A 14,190-nucleotide genomic window follows, 5' to 3' on the forward strand; every position below is an offset into this window, starting at 1 on the left:
ACAGGTGACAGCTTCAGGGACAGACTGCATGGCAGAGAGCATTTTCCTCATGAGAAATGCTGGTTTTTAAAAAGAATGTAGAATTTGCAACCAAAAGACGTTGGTCTAGATGGAAGCAGCTGGACCCCATAGTGTGGCACGTGTGTGTTTGAACATTCTACGGTGACCTGCCACGGAGGTCGTCTGAAGATGGAGCCCTTGTCTATGGCCGTAGCACCCTGAGTGCATCCGCTGTCATCTCATGATGAAGGTCCTGCCTCCGTCCCAGTCTGCCGTTTGACACTGTGCAGAGCCAGGAGACCAGTGATGAAGACTGGAGGCGACCTCTGCTGCTCTTCTCAAAGTGTGCTCATTTCCCTCTTCTCACTGCAGTTTCTTCGGATCAGCCACTTGTACTTAAAATGTCTCCCTGATTTTTTTTTATTTCCCCAACTCCAGTTTGTCTATAGATGTTCAAATTTTAGAGTTTTACAACTCAATTTGTATTCTTGATTTTTCTATCAAGATTTTTGCCGTAAACATTTTCCTCTATTTAGGAAAATGTCCTGTTTCCCATGCCAAGTTTATGCAGGCATTTTGCTAGAATAGATCCGGAAGGAACACAGCAGCACTGCCTTCACCAGATCCGGAGAATCTTGATACCAAGTGCGGTATGAGACAGCCCATGAGAGGGAGATTACAGGCCAGTCTTCTGAATAGAGACATCCAAAGCTGAAACCAAATATTAGAGCAGGCTGAATGCAGAGACTGCTACAAACAATGATGAGTTATTTCATGATTTGAAACAATATTGCCTCGTTTAACAGTTTTGGGGATTGTTTTAAAGAAAAATTTAAAAGATAAATACAACTGAATGAATGTAAACAGTTATAAAACAGAAAAAGTTATGGGGTGGTAAAAGGCTTATGAAACAAATGTTTTATAACCTCATAATTTCTAATCCCAATCAAAACTGGGATAGATTTGTTTATAAGGTCTTATTAAAATTAGCTACAATGTTAAACATACGCTAATATCAAACTAGAATTTTGGTTGAAAAGTAAGCTGTTCTTAAGATACGAATTTGTTCTCAATGAGAATACAAGAGGTAACAATTTTTCATTCTGAAATCTATTTCTTCTTAAAACTTCTCAGACTGATGCCTCAGAAGTTCGACCTTTACTGTGTTCTTTACACGTAATTTACAGGTCACACATCATTGTCTTCTGTTTCTTTTTTCTTGGAAAAGTTGCATCTTTATACTTGGCTGGGATGAGAACTCTCCTTTTCTTTCTTTTTTTTTTTCTGTTTGTTTGTTTTTTGAGACGGGGTCTCCCCCTGTCGCCCAGGCTGGAGTGCAGTGGCACAATCTTGGCTCACTGCAACCTCTGCCTTCAAATTTTCGTCAGCTCTGTCACCATCCCCCAGGTTCTAATTCTGTCACTGTAACACCAACACGCTTGCCTTCAAGGTCTAAAAAGCCAACATTGGTCTGAGCTGTCACATGGTTTTGTGCTCTTGGCTTTTGGTCTATCTGGGTTGTCTCCTGCGAGCAGGCGGAGGCACTCGCTTTCCTGCTCACGGTCCTCCTTCCTCTTTTTCCTCTCCTCTCTCTGGCCAGAAGCTTCACCAGGTTTACCTTGGTCCATTTCACAAGTGAGGGAACTGAGGTATCCATGGTCAATGAACTCTGGTGCTGGGGGAAAGGACGCAGGAGCTCCCCAGCCTGGGTCCTCTGGTTTGCTCCAGCCCCTTCTCTGGGCCAGTGGTGAGGGTCCAGGGGTGGGGCTGAGTAGGGCTCCCAGATGAGGGAGGTGGCCCCAAGCCTGCCCATTCACAGGTAAAGCATCTGTCTCAGGCTCCAGTGCCCTGGAGACAGCCTGGCCCAGATACAGGAGTGACACGTGGAACTGTGCTCAGAGGCTGACATAGGAGCCCCGGGGTCTCAGCTGCTTTCTCAGGTAGGACCCTTGCTTTAGCTGATGTCAAGGAGTGTGGTGGGTCTGGGGACCAGACGAGGCATGGCCACATCAGAGGAGGCCTGAGGGAGGGGCGGGAAGACATCTCTGCCAGGGGTGGTGCAGGTGTGTGGCGAGGAAGTCAGGCTGTGGCCCTTGCAACCTGCGTTTGCCTGCCTGGAGATCTGGCATCTGATTGAAGCTGCTGTGCTGGGGATAGGGTGGAGGGTGGAGGGTGCAGGGTGGAGGCTGGGTGGCAGGGGGCAAGGGGTCAACTGTGTTTCCTTGTCCAGAACAGGACTCCTTCCCACGTCCCAGCTCACCCTGGGAGAAGGAACAGGGGCAGAGTGGAGCACAGCCCAGCCCTCACCTTGACGCTTCTCTCCATCTCTTGGAGTGGAGGGGGCTGCGTGTCTATTGTGACAGCTCCCTCCAGGGGGTGCCGGGAGACCATTTCCTGGTGCTAGAGCTGTGCCCCCAGCCCCCACCCTGGTTGTGCCCTGTCCACCCCACTTCCCGCCTCTCCACAGCTTTTTCCTTGTGAGTGACTTAGGAGAATCTACGGCAGCACCTGTGGGCAGCCCAGGAGCACTCCTGGGGTAGCCTCAGCTCCTGCCGGTCTGTGCTCACCCTGGGGAGACAGCAGCAGAGACCTCACAAGCTGTCACTTGGCAGGGAGAGGCAGCAGTCAGGGCCCGGTGCGGTGACTTCTTCCACACGCCTGTGTGGTGAGGTGCGGGAGATTGAGAGCTGGCTACCGGACAAGGAGCATAACGTGGCCACAGGGGACCACAGCGGTGGGACTGTCTCCCCCCGACCATCTGTGCCTGGGCCTGCCAGTGCCGTCTTCTGTGCTCTGTGGGGTGGGGTCTTTGGCCCCCGGGAGGCCGTGGGTCAGTGTGACTCAGAAAGGTCAAGCTCACAGGTCCCCTGGGGTCTCTCACCCAGGCACTGTGCCCTTGGGGGCTGGGAGGGGTGAGAAAGTCCCAGGCCTCCCAGAGCCCACCTGGCTCCCCCACCAGAGTGGCCTGGCCCAGGCTTGGGGCTGAAGGAGGTGATGCTGTGCCCCCGAGGCGGGCTCCACCTCCCCCAGGAGACCTTGGAGGACAGGCCCTCTCCCAACCCAGGCTCCAGGACACTTGGCAGTGCCTGAAGTCCTGCCTTTCCTCCCCACTTCGGTCTTACCTCCCTATGGTGAGGCCCAGGCACATGGATGACTCTGAGCAGACCTGGACCTCCATGGAGCCCTAGCCTCATAGGTGTATGATCTTGGGGGCCTCAGGGACCCCATTCTCCCCTTCCCTAGAGCCTGGAGGCTGTGAATCCTGTGGATCCCTGAGCTGTCCTCTCTGAGACCCCAGGCGAGGAGGGAATGCGTGAGAGCGGGCAGCGAGGTGTCCATGTTCCCGCGGCTCCTCCCTGTGAGACCCCAGGCAAGGAGGGAATGCGTGAGAGTGGGCAGCGAGGTCTGTGTTCCCGCAGCTCCTCCCTGCTTGGCTTCTGCGTCCTAGAGAGCCGGCGGCAGGGAGATGGCACAGGCAGGACCTTGAGGGCTGCAGTTCAGGTGGCAGCACAAAGTACAGCAGCCCAGGCACCACCTCAGAAAGGTCACCTGTGCCCCTGGACAGGTGTGCGCCCACCTGGCGGGATGGTGGATGCATGCTTTTCTCCCTCATACTGGGGATACCCGGAAGGCCTGGGGCCAGCTCAGGGAGATGTCTCTGGCGTGCAGGACTAGGTCCCAGGGCCCTAGAGCTGCCTCTCAGATTCAGCTGCTGGCAGTGGCACTTCCATTCCTGGCTCTGGGCTCTTCTATGCCCTGGGCTGCTGACGTCTGTGCCCTGTAGAAGCCCAGGGTTCCAGGGAAGTGGTTGAGGGTCAATGTGGTCCCAAGCAGGAGGCAGGACAAGGGCCATCCTAGTTGCTTCCAATTCCCTCCTGTGCCTCTGTGACTCCAGGAAATTCTCTCCCTTGTGTTTCAGAAAGAGAAAAATAAACCATGTTATTTCCTAGAACGTAATGAATGAACTGGGAGATGCTGGGGCAGGTGAGTACACCAGGTGCCAGGACCCATGGGTGAGTGAGCTGGGGTACAGCAGGACCTGGGGTGGGCGTCCAGTGGAGGGAGAGGGCTCACTGGGTTTCTTGCCACTAAAACCAGTACAGACTCAGCAGCCAGGGGCTGGTCCTGGGAGGGCCGGGGGCTTCCTGGTCTGCTCCCCTTCCTGCTGCTCCACTATTGCCTGTGGGGCATCTGCTGTGCCCAGGGAAGCCTGAGCCCCCTTCCAGTCACTTAGCTGAGGCAGGACTCTGGGTATGGCCCTCCTCACCTGGGGAAGCGGGGTTCACAGGCACTCAGAGACAGGGGCACGATGCTCTGCCATCGTGAGGGGTCAGCCTGGCTGTGTGACCCAGCACCAGTGGGCAGCCCACAGGTGATCTCTGCAGGAGACTCCTCTGGCAGGTCACAGGACGCCCCACAGAGCCTTGGAACATCGTGACTGAGGAAGGGCTCACATCTTGTTTACTCCCCAGCCTCCCCACCACCTGCATCTGCAAGGGTAGGTGAGACCGAACTGGGTGGCAGAAACGCTCCCAGTCTCAGGGGCTTAGCGCCGTCCTCTGTGTCCTGCTTGGCACAACGGCACAGCCTGGCATGTCTTCCAGGCCCTGGGGTTGGTGGCCACACCTTCCAGCTCGTGTGACCAGCCATTTGCGCAGAAGGGCACAGAATTTGAGGAGGCTGAGGCTTGAGGAGCTTTGAGGCCTGGAAGGGGGGCCACCATCACTTTGTGTTTCAGGGGGTCCTGTCACATGGCCCTTCTCACTGCCAAGGAGGCTTGGAGTACAAAGGACACAGGGGTGGGCCTTCGGGGAGGGGTTCTCCTGCACACGCTTCTGCCCGTGCGCTCTTCTGTCCTTGTCCGCATGTGAACAGCAGGAGCTGGCGATGGGCCCAGCAGCTGGGGTGCAGAGAGGGAGAAAAAGTGTGTCAAATAATTATGGGTTCTTTTTTTATTTAGATGAAATTCACATAATGTAAAACTAATTTTTTAAAAAATTTGGTGGCATTTAGCCCCTTCTCAGCCTTGCACAGCCATCACCTCTACATAGTTCCAAGACATTTCCATAACCCCAAGAGGAAAGCCCATGCCCATTAAACAGTGGCTGGCCACTCCCCTCCCCCGGACCCTGATAACCCCCAGTCTGCAGTTCCGTCTCTGTGGCTTGGCCTCTTGACATTTCATCTGCATGGGCTTTTATCTGGCTTCTGTCACTCAGCATAAGATCTTTAGGGTTCCTCCCTGCTGTGGCCTGTGTCAGGCCCCCTTTCTGTTGGGGTGAATTGTCCATCACGGGGTGGACACGTGGGTGCTTCCCAGCCTTTGATGGTCATGAAAAATGCTGCTGGGCACACTCTTGTTAGAAATATCCAGGTCCCTGCTTTCAGTACTTTGGGGTCACAGGTATGAAATTGGCTGCCAAACTGTTTTCCACGGTGGTTGAATGATGTTCCATTTCCAGCAGAGGTACAGAGGGTCTTCCTTTATCGGGTCCTCAGCACCATGTGTTATTCTCTGGTGTGCCTCACCTGGCCATCCAGTGGGTGCGCGGTGCTATCTCTTTGTGGCTTTAATTTGCCTTTCCCTGGTGACAGTGTGGCTGGGCATCTTCTCCTGTGCTTGCTGGCCAGTGGCCTCTCTCTTTGGAGAAGCTTCCTTCTGAGCCCTCGATCCGGCTGTCTCAGGGGTCTCCTGTTGTGTGGCTGACTTTACATCACATCTGCGCCCAGGGCTGCTGAGCAGTGGTTTCATCTCAGGTGGCCGTCCTGCAGTGGAGCTGACTTCGCTGTCACAGCGGCACCCGGGTTTCTCAGAAGCAGCTTCATCCAGGGGCATCCCTGTCAGTGCCTGAGCCCCAGGTCCCTGGTGGGAAGGACGTGGGTATATCTGTGTCCTAATGTGGGCATTGAGTCACCACACCCTCAGGTACCCTGAGGACATTGTCAGAAGACCTGACCCCGAGGACACATTGAGTGCAAACATCCTGGAAGCAGTGATGTTACCACTCGTGTGAGAAGGGGCTGCTCAGGAACCACCTTGGAAAGGATGGGGGTTGGGGAAGGTGCCAGGGACCAACTCCATGATGAGGCAGGGCTCAGCTGCGTGGGAAAGCAGAGCTGCCTTCTCTTGCTCCCCCTCCATCCAGACTCTGACAATAACCGGGCAGATCCGGTGTGAGTTGGTTACTGTAACTGCTGTGGTGAGATGACATGCCGCCAGCCCTGAGCCACTTTCCTGGGGGAGTGGTGCTTGCACCCAGACAGCTCTGGAGGCCAGCACAGGGGTGGGTTCCCACAAATCTGATGGCTGGGGTGGGAGAACTGGCATCCATAGGCAGACACTCTGTGCTCCCGGGGAGGAGTTCCTGTCCCCATTCACAGCTGGGAACAGAGGCAGGCCTTGTGTCCAGCCGTGGCATACAACAAAGGGGTGCAGAGGCACGGGATGGGCTGCTCTGCCTTGCTTGTCTGCTCCTTCCTGTCACTGAAATCGCTCCTTTGGACTGGGCTCACATCTTGCCTCGTGGTCAGTGGCCTAGGAGGACACTTGTGGTTCTGGCCCTATTTTCGCCCCTTGTCCCTCACCCCCAGGGGGCCACCTAGGCCAGTATCCATTCTGATTGCCATCATGCCCACAGGCTCCTTGGACCCTGGTCAGAAGTTCCTTTGGTGAATGATCCTGCAGACATCACACGGGCTCAAAGGGCATCAGAACCCCAGCTGAGAGGAGCCTCAGTATCAGGTACAAACCTCTCATTTTACACATGGGGAAACTGCGGCCCAGAGGGAGGCATGAGTTGTCACACATGGGGGCAGCATCATTGGAAACTTGGTACTACCACCCTTCCTGGCACAGCCACCCCACCTTGGGCTTGGATTCCTTTTTGCTCTTGAAGTTGAGGTTCTGAGGTTGGATAGCAGTGTCCAGATGCAGGTGACTTGTGCCCCAGCGCTGGGCTGCCTGGCTGTGTCCTGGGCTTGTCTGAACCCCAGTCTGTGCTGGGCTGGAACCTGCTCTAGAGGTTCCCAGCTCTGTTCCCTTCACCCTCCACCCTAGCAGACCCTCAGGCCTTTTTTGTGCTCACCCCCCAAGCTCCCCTTGGATTCTGCTCTGGAGTCCAAGGCAGCTCCACCTGGGACCTGGGCTGCCACTTCACCCCCATTGCTCCTCTTAGTCTGTGATGAGGATATGTCCAGACCCCTCCCTTCCTGAGAGCTGCAGTGGGTCTTAGAGGAGCCCAGCTCTGCCCCATGGGCTACCCTGGGGAGGTGGAGACCCATCTGATACTGTCACTGCAGGGGTTGCCCCATGTGGCAGCTGCTCGGCCAGGGCTGCCCTGACCCATCCCCAGCTGTAAGTCCCGTGTCACGTCACTGGTGTGCACAGGCATTCAGCTCTGTCAGCTGTGAGTCCCACATCACGTCACTGCTGTGCACAGGCACTAAGCTCTGTCAGCTGTGAGTCCCGCGTCACGTCACTGGTGTGCGCAGGCACTCAGCTCTGTAATTGACTTTGTCACCTCCACATCCTTAAGTGTTTGGTGGCACCAGGACCCGGCAGGGCTGACGGAGGGACCCCTGGAAGCTCAGTTAATTCTCTATGTCCAGCAAGGATGGGTGTGAGGCCTTGAGCACTGAGCGTCGGGGAAGCCACCTGAGGTGTTCCTCCCAAACAGGCGCCCATGGCGGTGCTGTCCCTGCTGGTGGGCACTGCCTGAGCTAAATCCCCGTCTCACCTTCCCGGACCTTCACCTGGCTTCAGGGCTCCTCAGCCACCCGCATGTCACTGAAATGTCAAAGAGCTTGTGAGGAAGCTTCTGGGGCACCTGCCTTCTAGAGGAGGCTGAGGGCAGCTGTGGATGGTTATTTATGGTGATGTTTTTGGCCTGGGCTGCAAGCCGGTGGGTAAGTGGCCCAGGGATGGCAGCTCAAGGTGCCCCGGCTTCTCTGCATGCCTGTCACTGAGTGGAGGAGCCTGGACCTGCCACTAGGCTCTGTCCTAGCTTATTCTCTGTGTGTCCTCAGGTGGGGTACCCACCCTGTCTCTGCCTCAGTTTCCTCCTCTGGGAGACGGGGATCCTAACAGGTCCCCCCTCTGACAGTGGTTTTGATGAAGTGCATGATGTGGGTGAAGCACCCGGAGCGCGCCCACTCTTGAAGAACGCACCACGGACTCTCAAGGTTCATGTTGAGAAGGGGCTGGGGTGGGGCAAAAGTGGGCAGGCCATTTCAGCTCCAGGCACCTGGGCTGACAGATTGGGTTAAATTAGCATGTGCCTTGCTGAGAGCACAGGGGACAGTTGCCCAGACCAGAGGCACCAGGTCAAAGCTGGTGATGCCTTGGCCTTATCACCCTGGCAAGGGCCAGTGCATGATGTAGTCGGCCAGGGGTGGGCTCGAGCCTTGCAGCCGAGGGGGCCTGGTGACCCTCACAAGGTCGTTCACAGGCCACTGGGGTGGCCTGTCCTTTTCCAGCCAGGCCTCACTCTAGGAAAAAAAAATGGATGGTTACCTCGTTGGCAGTTTCCTTTGCGTGGAAGTGGGAAGTCACTGCTAGCGAGGCTGGTGATGAACTCCGCAAAAGCTGGGAAATGCGGTTTGAGCAGGAGCGCCCGTTATCTTGGCCAAGCTGCTGCAGCTGGGCTGGCGGGTGTGGAAGTGTGGGTGGTGCCGTGGCACTGCTCGGGGCCCAGGCCCCTCAGAGCAGAAGACCGGGCCGGTGTGCAGTCTTGGGGTGCTGGCTCCCCCAGTGCCCAGTTGCTGATGAAACCTCAGCCATGCCCTAACCCCTTCCCACCCGCGGCAGAGGGCTGTGTGTCTTCTGAGGGTGTCAGGAGGCTCAGGTCCTGGTCACAGTTCCAACATGAGTGTGAGAGGCAAATTCGGGGCCTCAGTTTCTCGGCACAGAATGCGGGGAGAGATGTCTGTGTTCTCCAGTGGGTGGCTCAGGCGAAATCCTGGAGGAAGAAGCCTCCAGGAGGATAGGATGATGCAGAGATGGTGGCACCTTCAAGGCCAGGGCCAGCTCCCATCTCTGCTCCTCCTCCCGCTGCTCCTCCAGGCCACCCCTCTCCCGGCTGGGGGCCCAGGAGGAGAGGTGTCTGAAGAGACACTGCACCCCACCCTGGGTCCCCTGCTCTACATTTTGGGAAGAAGGAATTGAAGTCTGGGACTCAGGCTGCACTGCCATGATCATGACAGTCGTCCTCATTGGACACCAGGGAGGTAGCTGCCCTTGGCATTATTGAGTGCCCAGTGTATGCACTAGGCTGTCCATGCATCTCCAGAGACCAGTGTTTTCTTGACGACTTGACAGAGAGATGCTTAAACTGAGGGCACTAGGAACGGGACAGGCTGTCGGAGTTTCCAGATGGAGGGACTGACTCGTAAGTGAGTGCACCTGGGCTGTAGGGCCATGAACTGAGGCAGTTGGCTCCCCAAATGAGGCTCCTGTGGACCACTCAGTCCAGCCTGCTCCAGGCCTTTGCTCCTCACCCGCTCAGTGCCGGGCATTGGGCCATGACGGGCTGGGCGATCTGATACCTTGTTATGCCCCTTCCTTTTATGTTTAGACGCAGCCGCCCAGCCTGCCTGCTGCAGTAGAAATCGTACAACTGACAGAACGGAAGCTTTGTGACACCAAGGTACCAAATTACAAACAGCAACTAAGGCCATGCCAGGCAAGGGTGGAGTCACACACCCCTCGACTTAAGGAATAAACTGTTCTGATTGCCACAGGGTTTTCTTTTTCTCTAGCAGCTAAATAAGCACTGTTAAAACCATGGTAGCTCAGCACCAGGCACGGACTAACTCGCCCCCAACCCCTGTTCTAGCAGCTGTAACTACAGCTCTGATGGGACAGGAGATTGTTTTTAGTAACTTTCTTGTATTAAGAGCCCACCCACCATGGACTGATTGTGGCCGGTTTACAGAGGCTGTGCACTTGTGTGCCTGTGTGTCCTGAAAAGACCTTTTGAGGTAAAGAGCCTAATTGTAACACATTTACATATTGTCTTCACCCCAGAGTGAACATGGGTCGTGTGTTACACGTTTGGTCGGTACACGTGCATCAGGACTGCCGTCGTGAACATGGGTCGTGTGTTACACGCGTGTTTGGTTGGTACACGTGCATCAGGACCACCGTCGTGAACATGGGTCGTGTGTTACACGCGTGTTTGGTCGGTACACGTGCATCAGGACCGCCGTCGTGAACATGGGTCGTGTGTTACACGCGTGTTTGGTCGGTACACATACATCAGGACCGCCGTCGTGAACGTGGGTCGTGTGTTACACGCGTGTTTGGTCGGTACACGTGCATCAGGACCACCGTCATGAATATCCATGGCTCCTCCTGTAACCTGTTGAAAGTTTGTTTAGCTTGTCCGGAGTAAAGCTCCTGCCCCAACTCTTCCTCCTTCCACGTGCCAGGCTCTTACCTCGGTGGGAGGCACACTTCCCAGCCTGCGGGATGGCCACTTTGTGGGCTGTGTGCAACCTTTTATGAGAAATAAGGTCTCTTTGCTGAGCAGACGCTCTTAGGTCCAATACCAAGCCTCAGCAACACGCGGTTTCCCCATGTAACAAGCCTGCACACGTACCCCTGAATCTAAAGTGGAGGAAAAAAATCTCCTCTCCATTTCCAAATGCATAGATCTTGTGAACAGAGTGGATGAAATGGTTTCTTTGTAGAGCAGCATATCAGGTCTACATTACCTTTTGTTACCTGCTACCCTGTAACGCGCTTTGGTTAGTTTCCCTGAATGTTTGTATTCACTTGTCAATCAATTCACAGTGGCTGATGCGTAAGTGAAACCCACACTTAGCTTACCCTTGGTCGGTGCCATAGAGTGACAGGCCCTGTCTCACATATCTGAGAGGTATCTCTGTACTGGAAATGTTTAAGCTGGAATATGCACGTGGCTTTTAACACGTTTGCAGTTTCTTTGCTATTCTCCTTTTAAGAGGTGGCGTCTCTGCCCACCCTCACTGGTTAATCAGACTTGTCACCAGTGCTGGCTTTTCACTGGCAGATGATGTGGAAGTGATGTTGTGTAACTTCCAAAGTTATGTTGGAAACGCCATGAGTGTCTGCCTGCTTCACTCGGGACACTCACCAGTGAAGCCCTTGGCCACCAATTCAAAGCTCTTGAGTGTCCTGAGACTGCCTGCTGCTTGGAAGCCCAGGGAAGTCCTGTGTGTTCTCCAGCCAAGCCCAAGTACCTCTGCAGACCTGTGCATGACGGCACATCCAGAAGATTCCAACCTCCTGCTGTGAATTTAATCCCACTCCATAAGATTTCTCTGCAGTCCCCAGACATCAACAACCCCCAGTAAGTTCTCTTTTCTGTGTCCTGCCTGAATTCTTGTCCCTGTGAAGCATTAGCAAATTGAAATATTTGCTTTCTACCAGCATTTGGGGGTTTAATTTTTTGGGGATAACATGCTAGTAGAACATTTACAAGGCACAGAAGACTGCACACTGACATCTGGACTTGTCTTTCCCTCTTCTGCGGCCTGCCACCGTCTGCCTCTGGAAGTAACAACTGTTAAGTTTCTGCATATCTTACCAGATTTATTAATTGAACAATCATGTAGCAGTGACACCACAACAAAGCTTTTTAAAAGGGCTTTGGCTACCAGGGTAAAAGGCTCATTTATTTTCTTTTACTGTGAACACTTTGGTGGCACCAGGAAGGAAAGCCTTAGGCTCATTCCTTTTTATTGTTCCTAATATATTCTGTTTTTAAAAATGCCTGTCCCAATTTAGCATTAAGAGATATAAATCTGTGGTCTAGTGTTTTTATTATTATTATTATTATTATTATTATTATTATTTATTATACTTTAAGTTCTAGGGTACATGTGCATAACGTGCAGGTTTGTTACATATGTATACTTGTGCCATGTTGCTGTGCTGCACCCATCAACTCGTCAGCACCCATCAACTCGTCATTTACATCAGGTATAACTCCCAATGCAATCCCTCCCCCCTCCCCCCTCCCCATGATAGGCCCCGGTGTGTGATGTTCCCCTTCCCGAGTCCAAGTGATCTCATTGTTCAGTTCCCACCTATGAGTGAGAACATGCGGTGTTTGGTTTTCTGTTCTTGTGATAGTTTGCTCAGAATGATGGTTTCCAGCTGCATCCATGTCCCTACAAAGGACACAAACTCATCCTTTTTTATGGCTGCATAGTATTCCATGGTGTATATGTGCCACATTTTCTTAATCCAGTCTGTCACTGATGGACATTTGGGTTGATTCCAAGTCTTTGCTATTGTGAATAGTGCCGCAATAAACATATGTGTGCATGTGTCTTTATAGCAGCATGATTTATAATCCTTTGGGTATATACCCAGTAATGGGATGGCTGGGTCATATGGTACATCTAGTTCTAGATCCTTGAGGAATCGCCATACTGTTTTCCATAATGGTTGAACTAGTTCGCCATTCTAACTGGTGTGAGATGGTATCTCATTGTGGTTTTGATTTGCATTTCTCTGATGGCCAGTGATGATGAGCATTTTTTCATGTGTCTGTTGGCTGTATGAATGTCTTCTTTTGAGAAATGTCTGTTCATATCCTTTGCCCACTTTTTGATGGGGTTGTGTGTTTTTTTCTTGTAAATTTGTTTGAGTTCTTTGTAGGTTCTGGATATTAGCCCTTTGTCAGATGAGTAGATTGCAAAAATTTTCTCCCATTCTGTAGGTTGCCTGTTCACTCTGATGGTAGTTTCTTCTGCTGTGCAGAAGCTTTTTAGTTTAATTAGATCCCATTTGTCCATTTTGGCTTTAGCAAAAGCCAAAATGGACAAATGAGGTCTAGTGTTTTTTAACTAAGTTTTCTCTCTCTCTCTGATATGTATGTGTATCTTTATATGTGCACACCTGCACAATTTTCAGTTGTTGAGAATTAAAATTCTCCATTTACACAGGTAATATGTGTTCTTTCCCAAATCCTGCTAACCACTCCGTCAATTAGATAATCCCTGAAAAAATTGCAACATCTATATTAATGCAGTTTTTATTCCTCATCAATGACCCATTTGATTTAATAGTTCTTAAAACTTGTGACAAATCAACAGTGATGGAAATTTGTACTGAATCATTTCATATCTTTTTTTATTACTATGAATTCTTAGAGATTGGCTTTAAAATTGAACTTACACGAATGCATTTTAAATTGAATTTGGAACTAGTTTAGAATTGTTGAAGCTAGTACTCTCTAGTGACTCAGGAATAGTAGAAATGGGTGGGGAAGGCATTTCACATCTATCCTGGAATCTGCCTTTATTCTCAATGTATTAGCTTATCTTCACCCTGAAATTTTCACTATCAAATATATTGGAGAGGCAGATCTTTTTCCTCTTTTAATGTTTGTTTCATTCACATAGAATAATACGGTATGTCTGGGATTCAGGTTTTGAAACAAAACATGGAGTCTAAGTGACCCCTTGTCAAAGTGACCATGGACTGGTCTAGGTCACAGCAGTTGGGCCCCATATTGTGACACGTATGCTTGCAAAAATTCTACTGTGACCTGTCACTGAGGTGACCTGATGATGTAGGTCTTGCCTTCATTTTCGCTGCCATTCTCGCAGCTGAACGTTGGCAGTTAAAGCAGCTTAGTTGTCTCAGGCCTCACGATGGGTAATAGTTCCAGTGGCTGCCTCAGGGGTATGTATGTTCATTTCTATCTTCTGACTGCGGTTTCTTCAGATGGGCCAGTTTTCCTGTATGTTAAATGTCATTCTGATTTTTTAAAAAATTTCCCCAGCTCCTATTTGTCCACATGTTTATAAATATGTTTTAGAGTTTTATTACTCAATTGATATTTTTTATTCTTCTATCAAGGTTTTTGCCTCAAATATTTTTCTCTAGAAAAATTTCTGTTTCCCACGCCAATTGTTTTTTTTTTTTTTTTTTTGACAGAGTCTTGCTTTGTTGCCCAGGCTGGAGTGCAGTGGCATGATTGCGGCTCACAGCAACCTCCGCCCTCCTGGGTTTAAGCGATTCTCCTGCCTCAGCCTCCTGAGTAGCTGGGACTACAGGCGCCCACCACCACACCCGGCTAATTTTTGTATTTTTTGTAGAGACAGGGTTTCATCATGTTGGTGAGGCAGGTCTTGAACTCCTGACCTCCTGATCTACCTGCCGTGGCCTCCCAAAGTGCTGGGATTACAGGCATGAGC

The 14,190-nt window shown here is 51.9% G+C and overlaps 1 protein-coding gene across 37 annotated transcripts in view; it reads left to right on the top strand.

The window, feature by feature from the left end:
- LOC103247843 (protein FAM153A-like) overlaps positions 1–14,190 on the top strand; it is a 101,075-nt gene that overhangs the window by 37,968 nt on the left and 48,917 nt on the right. For 21 of the 37 annotated variants that reach the window (XM_073018577.1, XM_073018586.1, XM_073018598.1 and 18 more), the window contains 5 exons: positions 5–1,940; positions 2,236–3,565; positions 3,920–3,984; positions 4,473–4,498; positions 6,639–6,742. In XM_073018577.1, the coding sequence (XP_072874678.1) occupies positions 3,961–3,984; positions 4,473–4,498; positions 6,639–6,742 (154 nt within the window). In that variant the 5' untranslated portion in view covers positions 5–1,940; positions 2,236–3,565; positions 3,920–3,960. Of the gene's footprint in view, positions 1–4; positions 1,941–2,230; positions 3,566–3,919; positions 3,985–4,358; positions 4,499–6,638; positions 6,743–9,572; positions 9,645–14,190 lie in introns of all 37 variants that reach the window. The other 16 variants (XM_073018603.1, XM_073018604.1, XM_073018605.1 and 13 more) reach the window with 16 other exon arrangements.

The sequence above is a fragment of the Chlorocebus sabaeus genome, chromosome 8, assembly GCF_047675955.1.
Source record: "Chlorocebus sabaeus isolate Y175 chromosome 8, mChlSab1.0.hap1, whole genome shotgun sequence".
In the NCBI taxonomy this organism is placed as follows: domain Eukaryota; kingdom Metazoa; phylum Chordata; class Mammalia; order Primates; family Cercopithecidae; genus Chlorocebus; species Chlorocebus sabaeus.